The 20,967-nt window shown below is 36.6% G+C and overlaps 1 protein-coding gene across 3 annotated transcripts in view; it reads left to right on the top strand.

The window, feature by feature from the left end:
* Positions 1-20,967, top strand: part of SLCO6A1 (solute carrier organic anion transporter family member 6A1) — a 128,285-nt gene that overhangs the window by 87,640 nt on the left and 19,678 nt on the right. For all 3 annotated transcript variants that reach the window (XM_055299091.1, XM_055299089.1, XM_055299090.1), the window contains one exon: positions 13,151-13,338. In XM_055299091.1, coding sequence (XP_055155066.1) covers positions 13,151-13,338 — 188 coding nt within the window. The remainder of the gene's footprint in view (positions 1-13,150; positions 13,339-20,967) is intronic.

Here is a 20,967-nt window from a genome sequence, read left to right as displayed (position 1 = left end):
TTTTGATTTTCTTGTCGCCTAATGTTATGCCAGAGTCAGATTGGAAAGTTAGTCACGATATATAGGGTTAAATAAAACCCATCTGATGAGAATTTATGGTTTGAAGGGCATGACTCCCCAGATCCCTTAGATAGGAGTTTGGGCAAGATTAAAAAAAAAAAAATCAGAGCTTAGTCCTCAATAACACATCTATGGGGCCAGGTGTAGTGGCTCATGCCTATAATCCCAGCACTTTGGGAGGCCTAAGAGGGTGGATCACTTGAGCTCAGGAGTTTGGGACCAGCCTGGGGAACATGGCAAAACCTTGTCTCTACAAAACATAGAAAAATTAACTGTGCATGGTGATTCATGACTGTAGTCCCAGGTACTTGGGAGGCTGAGGTGGGAGGATTGCCTGAGCCTGGGAGGTCCAGGCTACGGTGAGTCATGATTGTGCCACTGCACTCCAGCCTGGGTGACAGAGTGAGAACATATCTCATAAAAACAAACAACAAAACACACACACACACACACACACACACACGTATATATATATATTACATCATCCCAACTTTATTGTTTTAAAGCAATGGGGAACTCTTATCTACCTCTTGCCATAGCAAAGTTGAACAAAACAGCCTGAGAGAACCTTCCCCTGTATAGTTTGTCTTAGCTCTGTGCTACTTAACAGCAGCACCCAATCCCCTGAAACTTTGACTCACAATCTTTTCCACACCTAGAGACTGACGAATACTATCCTTTTGGTCACCTTTTGCTTAGTTTTTCCTTCTACTGAAGAATCCAAAGTGTTTACTCTCTACCTTTTTGCTGTTTCTCTCTTTCTGCTCCACATTAATTTAGATGTGGAAATTAGTCCTTCTGTGGTTTATCAGAAGTCACCCTAACTTGTATGCTTTTGTTAGTACAGCCAGGAAAGTGAGAGAGTTAGTTAGAGTTTCACAGGGCAATAACATATGTGACTTGAATATATGTTATTTTTGTTTGTCCTTTGGCATTTATGTAAATTGAGGCTATTTAAAAATTCCCTTATGTGCTCATCTGTGGGGCCATTACCATCAGAATCCCTTATTTCTCTGGGCTTTCTGCCACCCTGCTAACACATTTTCTTCTTCTGTCATGAAGAACAGTTGACCACTCTACCACTTGTTGAGGTTAAATTTTAAATATCCCAAGTTGCATAAATAAGCTTTTAGCTAAATGATGGACTATCTATTCCAACTTTCACCTTTTAAATAGCATAGAAGTATGGATCCATTCTTTGAAAATTCTGTTTCTCCTTCCTTGCTCTGGCTAGTCTTCGTGAATGGGAGAGAACAGCAAAGAGGTGTGGTGCCCTTTCTGGGCTGCCCATGGCCACCCATGGACAAATCAGCATGCACTACCTCCCCTCTGAGGTCCATAAAAGCCCTGGGATCAGCCAGAGCAGAGCAGAGGATGGAGCAATGAACGATGACCAGCTACAGAGAGGAGCTACCCTCTCTGCTTAGAGCTGCAGACATGGGCATGACCAGTTGCAGAGAGGAGCAACCCTCTCAAGGGACTCCTCTCTGCTGAGAGCTGAACACTGGACAGGATGACCTGCCTACAGAGAGGAGCTACCCACAGCAGTTCTCCTCTGAGCTGTTGTAACACTCAGTAAAGCTCCTCTCCTTCTTGTTAACCTTCCACTTGTCTGCCTACCTCATTCTTCCTGGACACAGGATAAGAACCTGGGCAAAGGCGCATTAGCCACAGAGATTTCCAGCCTCCAAAGTGACATCCCAAAGATCCTGTAACACCACTTCATCTCCTTCATTTTATTTTGCTATAAGTAAATTATTTTTAAATGCTCACTATGTCATCACAGTATACAGTAAAACTGTTTGACCTTGATGTTTTGATTCCGTGGAATATTCAAGAGCTAAACAGGCCATGAAGGATATAGCTCTAATCCCTGCTTCCTTTTCTTCTAGGGAATCTCTTTTAGAGACTTTATTTCATGAAACTGTTCACAGTTTTTTTTTATTTCTCTAAGGAGTAATTAATTCATGGGGAACAACAGTGATAGAAATAATCCACAAAATAGTCACTCAAACTGTGTGATAACATTTGATACTTAATGAAAACTGAAAGAAGAATAAAATTGATATGCAAGAAATTGCCTAATAGGACAATTAGCCTTGCTAGAAAAAATGGTTTTGATAGAAAACTTACAAAGTAGAAACTATTAGTAAAATGTGATATGGATGGAACTGATTAATGGATAGAATAAGCATCAATTTCAAATGGGAAAAGATCGATACCAATAAAAATAATTTTAACAAAATAAAAATTAAAATAAGATACACTACACAAAAAATGATCAAGTACCTATATGCTGTTAATTGAATCCCCTTTGAAAAATATTTTCTCAATAAAAATATGTCAAGTATGAAAATATTCTGATTAAATGTTCCTATTCAAAATATGATCAGGGCCAATATAAGTTAGAATTAGATGTTCTTCGATGAAACTTACGCAAAAGTTTGTGAGAGGAGTAGTAGGAAATACTATACCTTTAATGATTTTTAGGTTTCTCTAGAAAAGTACGGCTCTACTAAAACTGAAAATAGATATCTGCTATTGATATTGATAATATTCCTGAGCAGCTTTTCCTCGTTGAGAACCACATGTATTCTTATTCATGCTTCCAAAGATCTTCACATTTCTTTATATAGATATTAAATAAATCTTTTTTTTTTTTGTGATCTCCCCAAGACTGATTCCTTTCAGCAGCTGATATAGTTTTCATTATAAAATAGCAATATGGAATATTCTTCCAGAGGTTCAACAGAAACTTCATTCTGTTTATCTCTGAAGAGGAAAGTAAATCACATCCAAAGGATTAAGGATTACAAGAAGCAAGGCTTCAGGTTTTCATTCAGCTTAAATATCATTGAAATATTTTAATTTTATTTACTGACCTCCTATCTTTGTGTTACTTTTAATATGTATTTTTATATGTTTTAAATGAAATATGCTATTATAATTTGGCTTTTGTACAGTCGATATTGACTTATATTTACCCTTTTCCTTGCATTTTTATTCTTTCATATGGGATTATTTTTCTTCTGCCTGAAGAACCTTATTTCACCTTCATTTTGAAAACTGTTTTCACTGGGTATGGAATTTTAGATTGGCGGTGATTCCCCCCACTCCTCATTCCCCCCACCACCAACATTTAAAAGATACTGTATGTTGCCTTCTGTTTCTGGATGCTTTAGGATTTTCTTTTTGTTTTTGGTTATCAGAAGTTTTACTTTGATGTATATAGATGTGGCTTTGATTATGTTTATTTTGCTTGGGTTTCACAGAGTATCTTCAGTCTGTGGATTCATGTCTATCCGTTGAAAAATTCTTAGCTATTAACCTCTCTCTCTCTTTCCTGTATTTTTGGGAACTATATATTAGTTTATTATTGCTACATAACAAATTACAGTAGCCCCTGCATCCATAATTTAAATGACCTGCAATCAACTGTGGTCTGAAATTATTAAGATATTTTGGGAGACACAGAAAGAGAGAGAGAGAGAATCTTCACATAACTTTTATTACAGTATTGCTATAATTGTTCTATTTTATTAATAGTTATTGTTAATCTCTTACTGTGACTAATTTATAAATGAAACTTTATTATAGGTATGTATGTATAGGAAAAAAAGAGTAGATATAGGGTTCAGTTTTATTCATGGTTTCAGACATTCAGGGATCTTGGAATGTATTTCCCATGGATAAGGGGGGATTATTGTACCACAGTTTTAGTGGTTTTGAAAAACACTAATTTATTTATTTATTTATTTTTTCTAGTAGAACAGCTTTTGGCTTTATTAAACAAAATATATAGGGATTTCTTTTTTTTTTTTTTTTTTTTTTAAATACCGAAAATCGTGTTTATTTCTAGGAGGCATGGTGGGTGACATTCTTTTTTGGACTTTCGCTTTTTTTTTTTTTTTATTGTACTTTAGGGTTTTAGGGTACATGTGCACAATGTGCAGGTTTGTTACATATGTATCCATGTGCCATGTTGATATCCTGCACCCATTAACTCGTCATTTAGCATTAGGTGTATCTTCTAATGCTGTCCCTCCCCCCTCCCCCCACCCCACAACAGTCCCCGGAGTGTGATGTTCCCTTTCCTGTGTCCATGAGTTCTCATTGTTCAATTCCCACCTATGAGTGAGAACATGCGGTGTTTGGTTTTTTGTCCTTGCGATAGTTTACTGAGAATGATGTTTTCCAGTTTCATCCATGTCCCTACAAAGGACACGAACTCATCATTTTTTATGGCTGCATAGTATTCCATGGTGTATATGTGCCACATTTTCTTAATCCAGTCTATTGTTGTTAGACATTTGGGTTGGTTCCAACTCTTTGCTACTGTGAATAGTGCCGCAATAAACATACGTGTGCATGTGTCTTTATAGCAGCATGATTTATAGTCCTTTGGGTATATACCCAGTAATGGGATGGCTGGGTCGGTCAAATGGTATTTCTAGTTCGAGATCCCTGAGGAATCGCCACACTGACTTCCACAATGGTTGAACTAGTTTACAGTCCCACCAACAGTGTAAAAGTGTTCCTATTTCTCCACATCGTCTCCAGCACCTGTTGTTTCCTGATTTTTTAATGATGGCCATTCTAACTGGTGTGAGATGGTATCTCACTGTGGTTTTGATTTGCATTTCTCTAATGGTCAGTGATGATGAGCATTTCTTCATGTGTTTTTTGGCTGCATAAATGTCTTCTTTTGAGAAGTGTCTGTTCATGTCCTTTGCCCACTTTTTGATGGGGTTGTTTGAAAAAACACTAATTTATTAGCTCTCAATTCTAAGGTCAGCAATCCAGACATGCCATGCATGACTGGGTCCTCTGCTCCAAGTCTCACAGGCTGAAATCAGAGTAATGGCTGAGTTCTGCTCCTTTCTGGAGGGCCTTGGAAAGAATTCACTTCTAAGTTTGTTCAGGTTATTGAACAAATTTTGTTCGTTTGGGTTAAAAAAACAAGGCTCTAATTTTTTTGCTAGCTGTATGTTGGAGGCCAGTATTAGCTTTCACAGGCCACCCACATTCTTTCAAATATGACTGCCTCCGTCTTCAGTGTTAGCAACAGAGAATCTCCCTTACATTGCATATTTTGTATCTCTGATTTCAAGAGGAGCCCAGTACATTTTAAGCCTCACCTAATTAGATCAGGTTTATCCAAGATAGTCTTTCTTTCTTAAAGTAAACTATGCCATAGAATATAATTGAGTAAAACCGATTGATGCAGGCAGATGAGCTCCCAAACTGGGGCTTAGCCCAGGAAGTTTCTTGGCCTTGCCCAGGAAAGAATTCAAGAGCATCATTCAGGGTTGGTATTACACAGCAACTTTTATTGAAGCACTGGTATACAGTAGCAGCAGAGAGGTACTGCTCCTTGTGCAGCAGTACCCAATAGGCAATGTGCCCACAGTAACAGCTCAGAGGCCGGTCTGCAGGTATATTTATATCCACTTTCATTACATGCAAATTAAGGGGCAGATTATACAGAAATTTCTAGAAAAAGGTGGGGGGTAATGGGTTATTGGGTCATTGCCATGGAAAGGGGTGGTAACTCCTATTGTTGCCATGGCAATGGCAAGCTGACATGGCACACTGGTGGACATGTCTTATGGAAAGCTGCTTCACCCTGTCCCTGTTTTAGCTAGTCTTCCATTTGGTCCAATGTTTGAGCCCCCACCTACAGAGCTGAGTCATGCCTTTTACTTCCTTATCAACTTACAATCCTAGGGATTATGAAGGATATACACAACAGAGGGAGAGAATCTTGGGTGCTGTTTTGGAATTCTGCTTAACCCAGACTACAAATAGTCATTTCTACTTCTGTTCCACAATCTTTTGCTACTTTTTCTCTTTTGTATCCCCTTTCATCTGTTTATTTAAATATAGATAGTTTCTGTTCATCTATCTTCCAGTTACTAAGCCTCTATTCTGCAGTGTCTGCTCTGCTGTTAAACCCATTTTCTGAGGTTCTAATTTCACTTGTATTTTTTAGTTCTAGTATTAATGGCTTTTTTTAGAATACAAATCTCTGGTGAAATTCTACATAATTTAAGCTATGTGATTCATTTGTCTCCTGTACTCTCTGGAACACATTAATCATAACTATTTTAACATTCTTACTATTAACTCTGCTATCCAGTTCACCTATGAATCTACTTATATTGTTTATTTTTCTCTAATTTTAAGCCAAATTTTCTTGTCACTTTGTATGGCTTATAATGTTGTATTAAATTCTGAACACTGTTTATGAAAAAGATCTAATATAATTGTATAATTGTCTATTTCTCTTTTTATTTTTGTGTTGTGTATTAATGTGTAGGGTCTGTCATATGCCTACATATTAATAGTTGTCACATCTTTTTGATGAATTATTCATTTATCTTTCTAAAATGTCTCTTTTCATCTCTGATAATAATATTCTTTGTCTTGAAGTGTATTTTGCATGATATTAAATCATTATTATAGCATTATTTTGCTATTTTTATGGTGTATTTTATTTCTATCCTTTTGTTTTCCACCTGTCTTTATGTTTAGACTGTCGCCTGTAGCCAGCATAAAGTAAGTATGGGTTTACCTTTTCTCCAATCTGTTATTCTGTCTTTTAATTGGAGTTCCAAAATTATTTACATTTAATAGAGTTATCAATATGGCTGAGTTTAGATCTACCTGCCCATTTTATTATTGGAATTGAATACACTTTGCTATTTCATTTTAGTATACCTTGACTTTTTGTTTTATCTCTTTGAATTGATTTTTAATTGAATGGCTCTTAGATTATATAACATTTCACAGTCTATTTAGAATTAATATCATAGCACATAGTGTAATATAAAACTCACCATATAGTTATAAAACTCACCATATATGTACCTTTACTTTTCCCCAGTAACATTTATGTTGCAGTTGTAACATGTCTTATAGCTATACATATATTCAAATTTGTGATAGATAATATTATGACTTGTTTAAAAAAATCATACTTAAAATATCATATGAAAATAATACAGTCTTATATTTACTCAGAAATTTAATATTCATCATTCATGAAGACGCGAGTTTCACTCAGCATCATTTACCTTAAGTTTGAAGAACTTATTTTGGCATTTCTTGTAAAGCAGGTAGGCTGGTGACATCCTTTTAGTATTCTTTCAACTTAAAATATCTTTGTCTTGCCTTCATTCCTGAAGGATATTTTCACTAGACATTGAATTCTGGGGTGATCATTATTTTCTTTCAACACTGTAAATATGGTGCTTCTCTGTCTTCCAGCATCCATGGTTTCTGATGATATATCTATGGTGATTCAAATAATTGATTTACTTGTATATAATATATATTGTTTAATCTAGCTATTTTCAGTATTTTTTTTTTTAATTTTGCTTTTCATTAGTGTGATGGTTTGGTTTTCTTTGAGTTTATCCTGTTTGAAATTCACTGAACTTCTTGAATCCATAAATTTATATTTTCACCAAATCTGAGTAGTTTTCAGCAATTTTCAATTTAAATGCCTTTTTCTGCCCCAATATCTTTCTCTTCTCCTTCACAATTCAGCTGCTTTTCTTTCATTTAGAACTTCTACAGGTAGATACTTTCTGTATATTTTAACCAGAGTTTTTATTTGTAATCAGTTGGAGGATGAGACTTGGAGGACTTAAATCATGTGAGAAAAGGTACTCTCACTAATTATTTTAAATGCTGTAAAATTGTATAACAAATAATAATACAATAAATATTTTGGCTTTTAAATTCATGTTGCCATGTTGGAGAATTCTGTGAGATACCTCCAGTGTATGGAGGTATGTGTATTTTCTTTTTATTTAGGCACAATTTTCATATGTTTTGAATTAAAGTTGTGGCTGTTTTATTGTTTCATCAAATGTAGAACTTACTTCTCTCTTTTCATCCCTGCTCCTTGGTTTAATTTCTGTGATGCCAGTTGAGTAGTTGCCTCTTTACTGTATAGGTAATAGAGCACAGGTATACATTCTCTAGTGTTCTCCCACAAAACTTGAATTTTTTATGCCTCTATTAGTCTAACATTTTATACTAACATTTTGTACATAAATCCATTATAGTAATACAAAGTTTATGAAATTAACATTTAACTCTAAAATTAAAACATAAATAAAAACAACACAGAGATACTCTCTTCTCTTTTTAATTTGATAAATTAAAATATGTTGATAGTTCAAATTAACACATAATCTTATATGTTTCTGGTGTTATAAACTTTTAAAATATATTCTTTTTTTTTTCTTTTTGATATGGAGTCTTGCTCCATCACCCAGGCTGGAGTATAGTGGTGCAGCAGTGGCATGATCTTGGCTCCCTGCAAGCTCTGCCTCCACGGTTCACGCCATTCTCCTGCCTCAGCCTCCCAAGTAGCTGGGACGACAGGTGCCCGCCACCACACCTGGCTAATTTTTTGTATTTTTAGTAGAGATGGGGTTTCACCATGTTAGCCAGGATGGTCTCGATCTCCTGACCTTGTGATCTGCCTGCCTCAGTGTCCTAAAGTGCTGGGATTACAGGCATGAGCCACCGCACCCAGCCTAAAATGTATTCTTAAGCAATTTGGGAATACATACCAAACAGCCTTTAAAATGCTGATGTTCTTAGATGCAGTATTTTCAGTAGTGAGTCTCAATTCCAAGAAAATAAAATAGATATTGTACATCTAAGTAATATTTTAAAACTCAGAAGGGAATAAATTGGCAAGTTATAGGAATGAGTTTATGTAAATGGTGTTGTATGTACTTGAAAGAATAATATGAACTTTTCAGAGATGACTAGTCAAAAAATAAGAAAAATAAAAAGTAGAAAAATAATTAGAAAAAATAAGTAGAAAAATAGGAAAAAAGCATATGTATAACATAAAATTCAATTAAAAAGCTTGATTATATGCTGTGCTTGTTAGGAAATTTGTCTCTTTGGTTCACCGTTATTTGCAGTATCTAGATTACTGCCTGTTTCTTTGCAGATGCTTAATAAATATTTGTCAGATGAATAATCATTAAAAGGTTACTTTAAATTTATACCTTTTTTGGATAAAGTAGTAGTTTTTCATGTTAAATAATTCAAATAGTTTAAGCTGTACTGTGAAATATGCCTCCTTTCTATCACAGGCCATTGATACCTTGTGCTTATATTCAGAAGCAACAAATTTTACCGTCTATTTTTATGCATCATTATAGAAATACACATGTTAAAGCATATAGAGTCTTTTCTATACAAATGGGAGCATATTATACATATTTTATGCACTTTGTTCTTTTAACATGATATCTTAGAAAATGAAAAAAAATACTTTAAGATAATAGCCATCTTTGGGGACTTGACTATTTTTACTTTTTTCATTTTTCTATATCTTAAAAATATTTTCAGTGGTCATGAATTATTTTTATAATGAAAAGTAATTAAGTTTAAGTTAGCACTGTACTTTCATTACCATTACGATGCTCTCGTAACTGTGTAGAGACTAATCATGTCCTCTCAGCTGAGACAGTACATTTGGGTAAGAAAAATACTCCTGTTCAAGGCTCACAAGCTTTTATCCAAAATTCTTGCATTCAAATATCTCAATTGTTGGATTTTAAAAAGAAATATAGTACATATTCATTGTATATCATATTCCACACTCAGCAGAGCAGCAACTGTAATCAAACATTGATATTTCTATGCCAACACTTGTGATATTCTCATTTAGAGAGATAAATGAAAACATTAAATGGCTTTACATTGTTCTAGGTCATATTTTTTCATCAATTAAGCTACAAAGAAAACTCTTTGGTTTTCAGAGTTCTCTGGACTTGAAAATTGTGTGTAGAGGACTGTGGGTCTATATTAGTAACTTAGAAACTAACATTATATAGTAATTAACAGTGGCTTGCAAGCCATTTGCAAAAGTTGATATTTTATAAATTTTATCATGGTGTTCCAATTTAAATGAGGAAAAAGTCATTGAAATGTAATGTCATTGTGATGGTATTAACAGGTAGGATCATTAAGAGTTGATTAGGCCATGAAGACTTTGCCCTCATCAAGAGATTAATGTTATTATTGCAGGAGCGGGTTTGTTATTGTGATTGTGGGTTGCTATAAAAACAGTTTGGCCCTCTCTTGTGCTCCTGTTCTCTTACCATTTTGCCTTCTGCCATGAGATGATGCAGCACAAAGGCCCTCACTAGATGCCACCACTTTCATATTAGACTTGCCAGCCTTCAGAATTATGAGAAATAAATTACTCAGTCTGTGGCATTCTGTTATAGCAACACAAAGTGAGTTAAGACACTCATTAGTACTTTTAGACCATTTTCCCTTTACTTTTTCCCAATTCTCCATCACTGAAACTTACTTCAGCAGACATTACTTCTACTATCCTTTTTATTACAGTCATTTTCAGACTCAAGAATTCTTCCTCCCATTCCTTGAGGATTTTAGGCCCTGGTTCACTGGCATTCTTTCTAATACAGTGGTTAGTAATCTTGAAATTCATCTTGAGGCTCTTTCTAATACTCTAACCCTATAATTCCTTAACATATTCTTTCCTGGTAATCTTGTTTCCACCCCACCTCATGCAATGTCCTTCTATGGTCATACCCTAGGCCTTTACTATAACTTTACTCATTTCATGATCTCAATTTCAATTATTCTACTATTGACCTACAACTTCCTTTCTTTCAACTCACTTTCTCTAGTACATGGACTCCTTAGTTCTTCAACCCTTTTAGAGCCCAATATCTTCTGATTCCATAATCTGTTCATGAACCCTTCGTTTTATTTTTTATTTCTCCTTTTAGCCATCTTGTATGGCTAAAAGGTTGTATGGCCTACAACTATTTGTTGTGCTAAATATCTTTTGTCTGTCCTCCAGATTCATTTTTTACCTTTCTCTACCCTCCTCAATATCCCAGAAGATTGAATTATAGGATGAAAGCTCCTTTGCCCTCTGGCTTTGGACTGGGTTAAGATGATAAGGAGTCCTAATAGGAAATCAGGAAGACAGGGAAAACAAGTGAAATCATGGTGTTTATTTTCTTGATTCTTTCCCTGAGCTGTGGATGACTGACTGCCTCTCTTGACTAAAAGTCATAGTTTCTCTTAGGAAGTCCTTCCCCATATGACCTTTTCTTTCTGGTGACCATTTTCACTCTAGAGTCCTTCAGCAAATCCTTTCAAACCTATTTTCAAAGTAAACACTGAATTTGGCCATTTTCATTTTCTCTGATTACCACCCTTGCCTCTCAAGCACTATTGTTTTGTACTTTATTTTATACACTTTTAACTGTTTTAACTGCTTTTACCCTTGCCTACATATTTCAAAAGTCTCAATATAGCAATCACAATGATCTTTTAAAATATGTCATTTATATATCCATCCAATGACTTCACATCACTAGAAATAATAACCAAAGTTCTTTACATTGCTCTTGCAATTGCCACCCAATAGCTGTATAATCCTCCCTTTTCCTACCACCCTGATTTTGTTTTCTCTTAGTAGCCTTCATGTTCATTCTGATCCAGCCTATTCTTTTCTTGTTTTTCTTTCAACTTTTCAAACGAGCCCTACCACAAGGCTTTTCAATTACTGTTCCTTTTTTTTACTTGAAACATATTTCTTTTAGATAACCATGTGGTCCACTCACTTGCCTTTTTCAGATCTCAGCTCATCATGGAAACATTGTCTGATCATGTTAAGTATTGTCCTATAGCCCCCCCAATATTCCCTGTACTTTTCCTTGTTTTATTATTTTCTCAATAGCACTTGTCATTAAATACTCAAGTTCCTTTTTTCTTAAACGTCCTGTCTCCCCAAATAGAAAGTTTTCTACATGGAACAGTGGTTTCTATAGTATTGTTTACTGTGTTTTCCCAAAACCTAGATTGATGAATGGCATATAGGCACTCAAAAAAATATTTGGTGGAATGAAGGAATTGATATGTGGATATTTGGGTATTTATATTATTTAACATATTTATTAACCTCTCAGCAACTTCACCCACTAAACTGACATAAATTTGTCTGAATTATAATTTTCTGAATCACCCAGATTCAAGTTATGTTTAATTTCTCTTATTTTTTCACCAGTAAAATCTAATTCAATATTTCTTTCAAAATTTCACAATTTCAAAATTTATTGTATTGTTCTTTTCTTATTATTATTTTGTAGTTTAGAATATTTCCAATAAAGTAATAAATTGCGAACTGGTCTCTGCATCTTTAAACTCTGTTTAATTCTCCTTAGAAAATGTCACCAATTCATCTGCCTTAAATTATCCACCCTACAACCACAACTCCAAATTCTCATTGGCTTTCCATTCAGGGCTAAAGTATGAATTCCATTGGCTCTAGACACTTTTGCCTTTGTGCTCTCTTTTCTTCACTAAAAAATTAATAATGATAAAGAAATTATTTTATCTACACCACATTGGTGTGAAAAAAATACAATCCAAGCTGGATTCATCATTATATATTCATTTATATAATTTATTATTATACTAATTTTTTTCTTTGATTTTAAAATGCTTTAAAATTAAAATATTTTATGTGGTCCTGAATATGTTACAGATTCTAGGTATTGTGTCTGTTGTCCCAAATGGATAGCAGCCCTGTCATTATTACATACAAAATAAAGTCTTTTTAGTATGGTTTCAAAGCCTGTCACAATTGGGTAACTGTCCATATTTTAAATCTCAGCTAAAGTTCCATTTTTTCATTACATTATTTTTAATTTCCCTCAATTTATATATCTAACAATTTGTTATGAATTTGAACATAAATATTTTGAAGAAAATTTCTTAAATTAACAGAACTCTTCCTAAGTAATTATAATTACACACACACACACCCACACCCACACCCACACACACACACACACACACACACAGATTTTTTTGCCATGTAAAATACCTTGGATTTATCATTAATGTTTAATTTCTAAATAATACATAGCAGGCTTCATATAAAGATATTTTGAAATAAAGCTAATGTGTCTCCTTGCGGTTATTGATTTAATTTTTATTTTACGATAAGAACTTTTGTTTATGACTATTTTTCTGAAAGACTGTTTCCTGTCTTCAATACTCACAGATGTACTACAGTTGTTCCTGCATTAAAGAAGGATTAATAACTGCAGATGCGGAAGGTGATTTTATTGATGCCAGACCTGGGAAATGTGATGCAAAGTGCTATAAATTACCTTTGTTCATTGCTTTTATCTTCTCTACACTTATATTTTCTGGTTTTTCTGGTGTACCAATCATCTTGGCCATCACACGGTATGTATATATTATTCATTATTATTGTTTATTTAATATATAAGAAAAGTAATTTTGGAAAGATTTTAGAATGTTGTAGCAAATAATTTACTCTGTGTTTCATGGTAGCAAATGCAGAGGGAAAGTTGTTAAATTGCCACAATTCATGTGTATAATTAGTTCTCTTTTAGCTAGTTTATTTGCATAGAGTATGTAAAAATCACATTGTTTAACTTAAAACAGTATATTTACCCAATTTAACACACATAGAAACGTTATAAATATAGGAAAAAATATTAACTTTGACACAGATTTGATTATAATGTTGACTCATTATAATTGGTTATAGGAATTTATTAACTATTTACATCCGTATTGCTTAATTTGACTATGAGAAAGCATGAGTGTCATCAACAAAGGAGCATAATAACTTTTAGAATTTCATAATATAATTATTATTATTCTAAACAAAATCAACATTTATTATTTGTGTATTCTTCCTAAATATATGAAATCCATTTAATATTCATTTGCATCATAGTGCAGAATAATTTTTTTGTTATTTTCAATTTTTTTTTTTCAAGACGCTAACAAAAAACTTTAAGGCATGGAAAGCCTGCATAGGCTGACCAGGAAACAAAGAGAGGAGAATGGTAATTTCTATCTGAGTTGATTTGGAAGTATTGTAAGATCTATTCCATAAAATGAGTTATAAGGATAAATGATTTCTCATAATACAAGCAGGCAGGGGACAAGACATTAGCAGGAAATGTGAGCAGTGAAAGTGAAGCCAAAAAATGTGTGAAATATCCTGGCAAAAAGTTTGCTATCACAGGATAGCATGATGATGAATGAGACAAAGAGATCTGAGCTAGGTAAGGGCCCAATTCACATTAACACGACCTTCTTTGCCATGTTAACGTGAATGTTGTTATTCTGTGTACAGACCTGGGAACCACTGAAAACTGCAAACCTCAGGAGTGCAAGTGATCAGATGGCATTTTAGATAGAATGCTTTGAAAAGACTGTGAAAGATGGAGCTGAGGGGAAAACCTGGAGAAAAAGGAAAACACTTAGAATTTAGTAGTGGTGGCCAGGCACAGTGGCTCATGCCTATAATCCCAGCACTTTGGGAGGCTATTGTGGATGGATCACTTGAGGTCAGGAATTCGAGATCAGCCTGGCCAACATGGTGAAACCTGTCTCTACTAAAAATACAAAAATTAGCCAGGTGGGGTGATGAGGGCCTGTAGTCCCAGCTACTCGGAAGGCTGAGGCAGGAGAATCGCCTGAACTCAGGGCGGAGGCTGCGATGAGCCAAGATTCATGCCACTGCATTCCAGCCTGTGTGCCAGAGTGAGACTCTGAAAAAAAATAGGGGGGTGGAGCCAAGATGGCCAAATAGGAACAGTTCCAGTCTACAGCTCCCAGCATGAGCGATGCAGAAGATGGGTGATTTCTGCCTTTACAACTGAGGTACCGGGTTCATCTCACTGGGGAGTGTCAGACAGTGGGTGCAAGACAGTGGGTGCAGTGCACTGAGCATGAGCCGAAGCAGGAAGAGGCATCACCTCACCCGGGATGCACAAGGGGTCAGGGAATTCACTTTCCTAGTCAAAGAAATGGGTGACAGATGGCACGTGGAAAATTGGGTCACTCCCACCCTAATACTGTGCTTTTCCAATGGTCTTAGCAAACGGCACACCAGGAGATTATATCCTGCACCTGGCTCAGAGGGTCCTATGCCCACGGAGCCTCACTCATTGCTAGCACAGCAGTCTGAGATCAAACTGCAAGGTGGCAGCGAGGCTGGGGGAGGGGTGTCTACCATTGCCGAGGCTTGAGTAGGTAAACAAAGCGGCAGGGAAGCTCGAACTGGGTGGAGCCCACCGCAGCTCAAGGAGGCCTTCCTGCCTTTGTAGACTCCACTTCTGGGGACAGGGCATAGCCAAACAAAAGGCAGCAGAAAACTCTGCAGACTTAAATGTCCCTGTCTGACAGCTTTGAAGAGAGTGGTGGTTCTCCCAGCACACAGCTGGAGATCTGAGAACAGACAGACTGCCTCCTCAAGTGGGTCCCTGACCCCCGAGTAGCCTAACTGGGAGGCATCCCCCAGTAGGGGCAGACTGACACCTCACACAGCCGGGTACTCCTCTGAGACAAAACTTCCAGAGGAATGATCAGGCAGCAACATTTGCTGTTCACCAATATTCGCTGTTCTGCAGCCTCCACTGCTGATACCCACACAAACAGGGTCTGGAGTGGAACTCTGGCAAACTCCAACAGACTTGCAGCTGTGGGTCCTGACTGTTAGAAGGAAAACTACAAACAAAAAGGACATCTACACCAAAACCCCATCTGTACGTCATCATCATCAAAGACCAAAGGCAGATAAAACCACAAAGATGGGGAAAAAACAGAGCAGAAAAACTGGAAACTCTAAAAATCAGAGTGCCTCTCCTCCTCCAAAGGAACGCAGCTCCGCACCAGCAACGGAACAAAGCTGGACGGAGAATGACTTTGACGACATGAGAGAAGAAGGCTTCAGATGATCAAACTACTCCGAGCTAAAGGAGGAAGTTCAAACCCATGGCAAAGAAGTTAAAAACCTTGAAAAAAAATTAGACTAATGGCTAACTAGAATAACCAAGGCAGAGAAGTCCTTAAAGGACCTGATGGAGCTGAAAACCAAGGCACGAGAACTACATGACAAAAGCACAAGCCTCAGTAGCTGATTCGATCAACTGGAAGAAAGGGTATCAGTGATGGAGGTTGAATGAATGAAATGAAGCAAGAAGATAAGTTCAGAGAAAACAGAATAAAAAGAAATGAACAAATCCTCCAATAAATATGGGACTATGTGAAAAGACCAAATCTACGTCTGATTGGTGTACCTGAAAGTGACAGGGAGAATGTAACCAAGTTGGAAAACACTCTGCAGGATATTATCCAGGAAAACTTCCCCAATCTAGCAAGGCAGGCCAACATTCAAATTCAGGAAATGCAGAGAACACCACAAAGATACTCCTCGAGAAGAGCAACTCCAAGACACATAATTATCAGATTCACCAAAGTTGAAATGAAGGAAAAAATGTTAAGGGCAGCCAGAGAGAAAGGTCGGGTTACTCACAAAGGGAAGCCCATCAGACTAACAGCTGATCTCTCGGCAGAAACTCTACAAGCCAGAAGAGAGTGGGGGCCAATATTCAACATTCTTACAGAAAAGAATTTTCAATCCAGAATTTCATATCCAGCCAAACTAAGCTTCATAAGTGAAGGAGAAATAAAATCCTTTACAGACAAGCAAATGCTGAGAGACTTTGTCACCACCAGGCCTGCCCTAAAAGAGCTCCGGAAAGAAGCACTCAACATGGAAAGGAACAACCGGTACCAGCCACTGCAAAAACATGCCAAATTGTAAAGACCATCGAGGCTAGGAAGAAACTGCATCAACTAATGAGCAAAATAACCAGCTAACATCATAATGTCAGGATCAAATTCACACATAACAATATTAACCTTAAATGTAAATGGGCTAAATGCTCCAATTAAAAGACACAGACTGGCACATTGGATAAAGAGTCAAGACCCATCAGTGTGCTGTATTCAGGGAACCCATCTCACGTGCAGACACACATAGGCTCAAAATAAAGGGGTGGAGGAAGATCTACCAAGCAAATGGAAAACAAAAAAAAGCAGGGGTTGCAATCCTAGTCTCTGATAAAAGAGACTTTAAACCAACAAAGATCAAAAGAGACAAAGAAGGCCATTACATAATGGTAAAGGGATCGATTCAACAGGAAGAGCTAACTATCCTAAATATATATGCACCCAATACAGGAGCACCCAGATTCATAAAACAAGTCCTTAGAGACCTACAAACAGACTTAGACTCCCACACAATAAAAATGAGAGACTTTAACACCTCACTGTCAACATTAGACAGGTCAATGAGACAGAAAGTTGACAAGGATATCCAGGAATTGAACTCAGTTCTGCACCAAGCGGACCTAATAGACATCTACAGAGCTCTCTACCACAAATCAACAGAATATACATTCTTTTCAGCACCACACCACACCTATTCCAAAATTGACCACATAGTTGGAACTAAAGCACTCCTCAGCAAATGTAAAAGAACAGAAATTATAACAAACTGTCTCTCAGACCACAGTGCAATCAAACTACAACTCAGGATTAAGAAACTCACTGAAAACTGCTCAACTACATGGAAACTGAACAACCTGCTCCTGAATGACTATTGGGTACATAATGAAATGAAGGCAGAAATAAAGATGTTCTTTGAAACCAATGAGATCAAAGACACAACATACCAGAATCTCTGGGACACATTCAAAGCAGTGTGTAGAGGGAAATTTATAGCACTAAATGCCCACAAGAGAAAGCAGGAAAGATCTAAAATTGACATCCTAACATCACAATTAAAAGAACTAGAAAAGCAAGAGCAAACACATTCAAAAGCTAGCAGAAGGCAAGAAATAATTAAGATCAGAGCAGAACTGAAGGAAATAGAGACACAAAAAACCCTTCAAAAAATCAATGAATCCAGGAGCTGGTGTTTTTGAAAAGATCAACAAAACTGATAGACCACTAGCAAGACTAATAAAGAAGAAAAGAGAGAAGAATAAAATAGACACAATAAAAAAATGGTAAAGGGGATATCACCACCGATCCCGCAGAAATACAATCTACCATCAGAGAATACTAGAAACACCTCTAAGCAAATAAACTAGAAAATCTAGAAGAAATGGATAAATTCCTCAACACATACACCCTCCCAAGACTAAACAAAGAAGAAGTTGAATCTCCGAATAAACCAATAACAGGTTCTGAAATTGAGGCAATAATTAATACGTTACCAACCAAAAAAAGTCCAGGACCAGATGGATTCACAGCCAAATTCTACCAGAGGTACAAAGAGGAGCTGGTACCATTCCTTCTGAAACTATTCCAGTCAATAGAAAAATGGGGAATCCTCCCTAACTCATTTTATGAGGCCAGCATCATCCTGCTACCAAAGCTTGGCAGAGACACAACAAAAAAAGAGAATTTTAGACCAATATCCTTGATGAACTTCGATGCAAAAATCCTCAGTAAAATACTGGCAAACCGAATCCAGCAGCACATCAAAACGCTTATCCACCATGATCAAGTGGGCTTCATCACTGGGATGCAAGGCTGGTTCAACATACGAAATTCAATAAACGTAATCCAGCATATAAACAGAACCAATGACAAAAGCCACATGATTATCTCAATAGATGCAGAAAAGGCCTTTGACAAAATTCAACAACCCTTCATGCTAAAAACTCTCAATAAATTAGGTATTGATGGGATGTATCTGAAAATAATAAGAGCTATCTATGACAAACCCACAGCCAATAGCATACTGAATGGGCAAAAACTGGAAGCATTCCCTTTGAAAACTGGCACAAGACAGGGATGCCCTCTCTCACCACTCCTATTCAACATAGTGTTGGACGTTCTGGCCAGGGAAACCAGGCAGGAGAAAGAAATAAAGGGTATTCAATTAGGAAAAGAAGAAGTCAAATTGTCCCTGTTTGCAGATAACATGATTGTATATCTAGAAAACCCCATCGTCTCAGCCCAAAATCTCCTTAAGCTGATAAGCAACTTCAGCAAAGTCTCAGGATACAAAATCAATGTGCAAAAATCACAAGGATTCTTATACGCCAATAACAGACAAACAGAGAGCCAAATCATGAGTGAACTCCCATTCACAATTGCTTCAAAGACAATAAAATACCTAGGAATCCAACTTACAAGGGATGTGAAGGACCTCTTCAAGGAGAACTACAAACCACCGCTCAAAGAAATAAAAGAGGATACAAAGAAGTGGAAGAACATTCCATGCTCATGGGTAGGAAGAATCAATATCGTGAAAATGGCCATACTGCCCAAGGTCATTTATAGATTCAAGGCCATCCCCATCAAGCTACCAATAACTTTCTTCACAGAACTGGAAAAAACTACTTTTGAGTTCATATGGAACCAAAAAAGAGCCTGCATTGCCAAGTCAATCCTAAGCCAAAAGAACAAAGCTGGAGGCCTCTCACTACCTGACTTCAAACTATACTACAAGCCTGCAGTAACCAAAACAGCATGGTACTGGTACCAAAACAGAGATACAGACCAATGGAACAGAACAGAGCCCTCAGAAATAATGCCACATATCTACAACCATCTGATCTTTGACAAACCTGACCAAAAAAAGCAGTGGGGAAATGATTCCCTATTTAATAAATGGTGCTGGGAAAACTGGCTAGCCATATGTAGAAAGCTGAAACTGGATCCCTTCCTTACACCTTATACAAGAATTAATTCAAGATGGACTAAAGATTTAAATGTTAGACCTAAAACCATAAAAACCCTAGAAGAAAACCTAGGCAATACCATTCAGGACATAGGCATGGGCAAGGACTTCATGTCTAAAACACCAAAAGCAATGGCAACAAACGCCAAAATGGACAAATGGGATCTAATTAAACTAAAGAGCTCCTGCACAGCAAAAGAAACTACCATCAGAGTGAACAGGCAACCTACAGAATGGGAGAAAATTTTTGCAATCTAGTCATCTGACAATGGGCTAATATCCAGAATCTACAATGAACTCAAACAGATTTACAAGAAAAAAACAAACAACCCCATCAACAAGTGGGCAAAGGACATGAACAGACACTTTTCAAAAGAAGACATTTATGCAGCCAAAAGACACATGAAAAAATGCTCATCATCACTGGCCGTCAGAGAAATGCAAATCAAAACCACAACGAGATACTGTCTCACACCAGTTATAATGGCGATCATTAAAAAGTCAGGAAACAACAGGTGCTGGAGAGGATGTGGAGAAATAGGAACACTTTTACACTGTTGGTGGGACTGTAAACTAGTTCAACCATTGTGGAAGTCAGTGTGGCGATTCCTCAGGGATCTAGAACTAGAAATACCATTTGACTCAGCCATCCCATTACTGGGTATATACCCAAAGGATTATAAATCATGCTGCTATAAAGACACATGCACACATATGTTTATTGTGGTACCATTCATAATAGCAACGACTTGGAGCCAAGCCACATGTCCAACAATGATAGACTGGATTAAGAAAATGTGGCACATATACATCATGGAATACTATGCAGCCATAAAAAGGATGAGTTCATGTCCTTTGCAGGGACATGGATGAAGCTGGAAACCATCATTCTCAGCAAAGTATCGCAAGGACAAAAAGCCAAACACCACATGTTCTCACTCATAGGTGGGAATTGAACAATGAGAACACATGGACACAGGAAGGGGATCATCACACACTGTTGTGAGGTGGGGGAAGCGGGGAGGGATAGCATTAGGAAATATACGTAATGTTTAATGACGAGTTAATGGGTGCAGCACACCAACATGGCACATGTATACATATGTAACTAACCTGCACGTTGTGCATATGTACCCGAAAACTTAAAGTATAATAAAAAAAATTCTTAACTATTCTATTATAGATTAGATTTAAAAATTTTTAATGCTTTTTTGTTAAAGCACAGTAGTTTTTCATTAAAATCTTAGTTTTGTATACATGTCTCTTAGCTATTTTTGTGCTATTCACTGAAATAA

Source organism: Symphalangus syndactylus, chromosome 11 (assembly GCF_028878055.3).
Source record: "Symphalangus syndactylus isolate Jambi chromosome 11, NHGRI_mSymSyn1-v2.1_pri, whole genome shotgun sequence".
Classification (NCBI taxonomy): domain Eukaryota; kingdom Metazoa; phylum Chordata; class Mammalia; order Primates; family Hylobatidae; genus Symphalangus; species Symphalangus syndactylus.
Note: the sequence above shows the minus strand (reverse complement) of the source record. Positions and strands in the feature narration are given on the sequence as shown.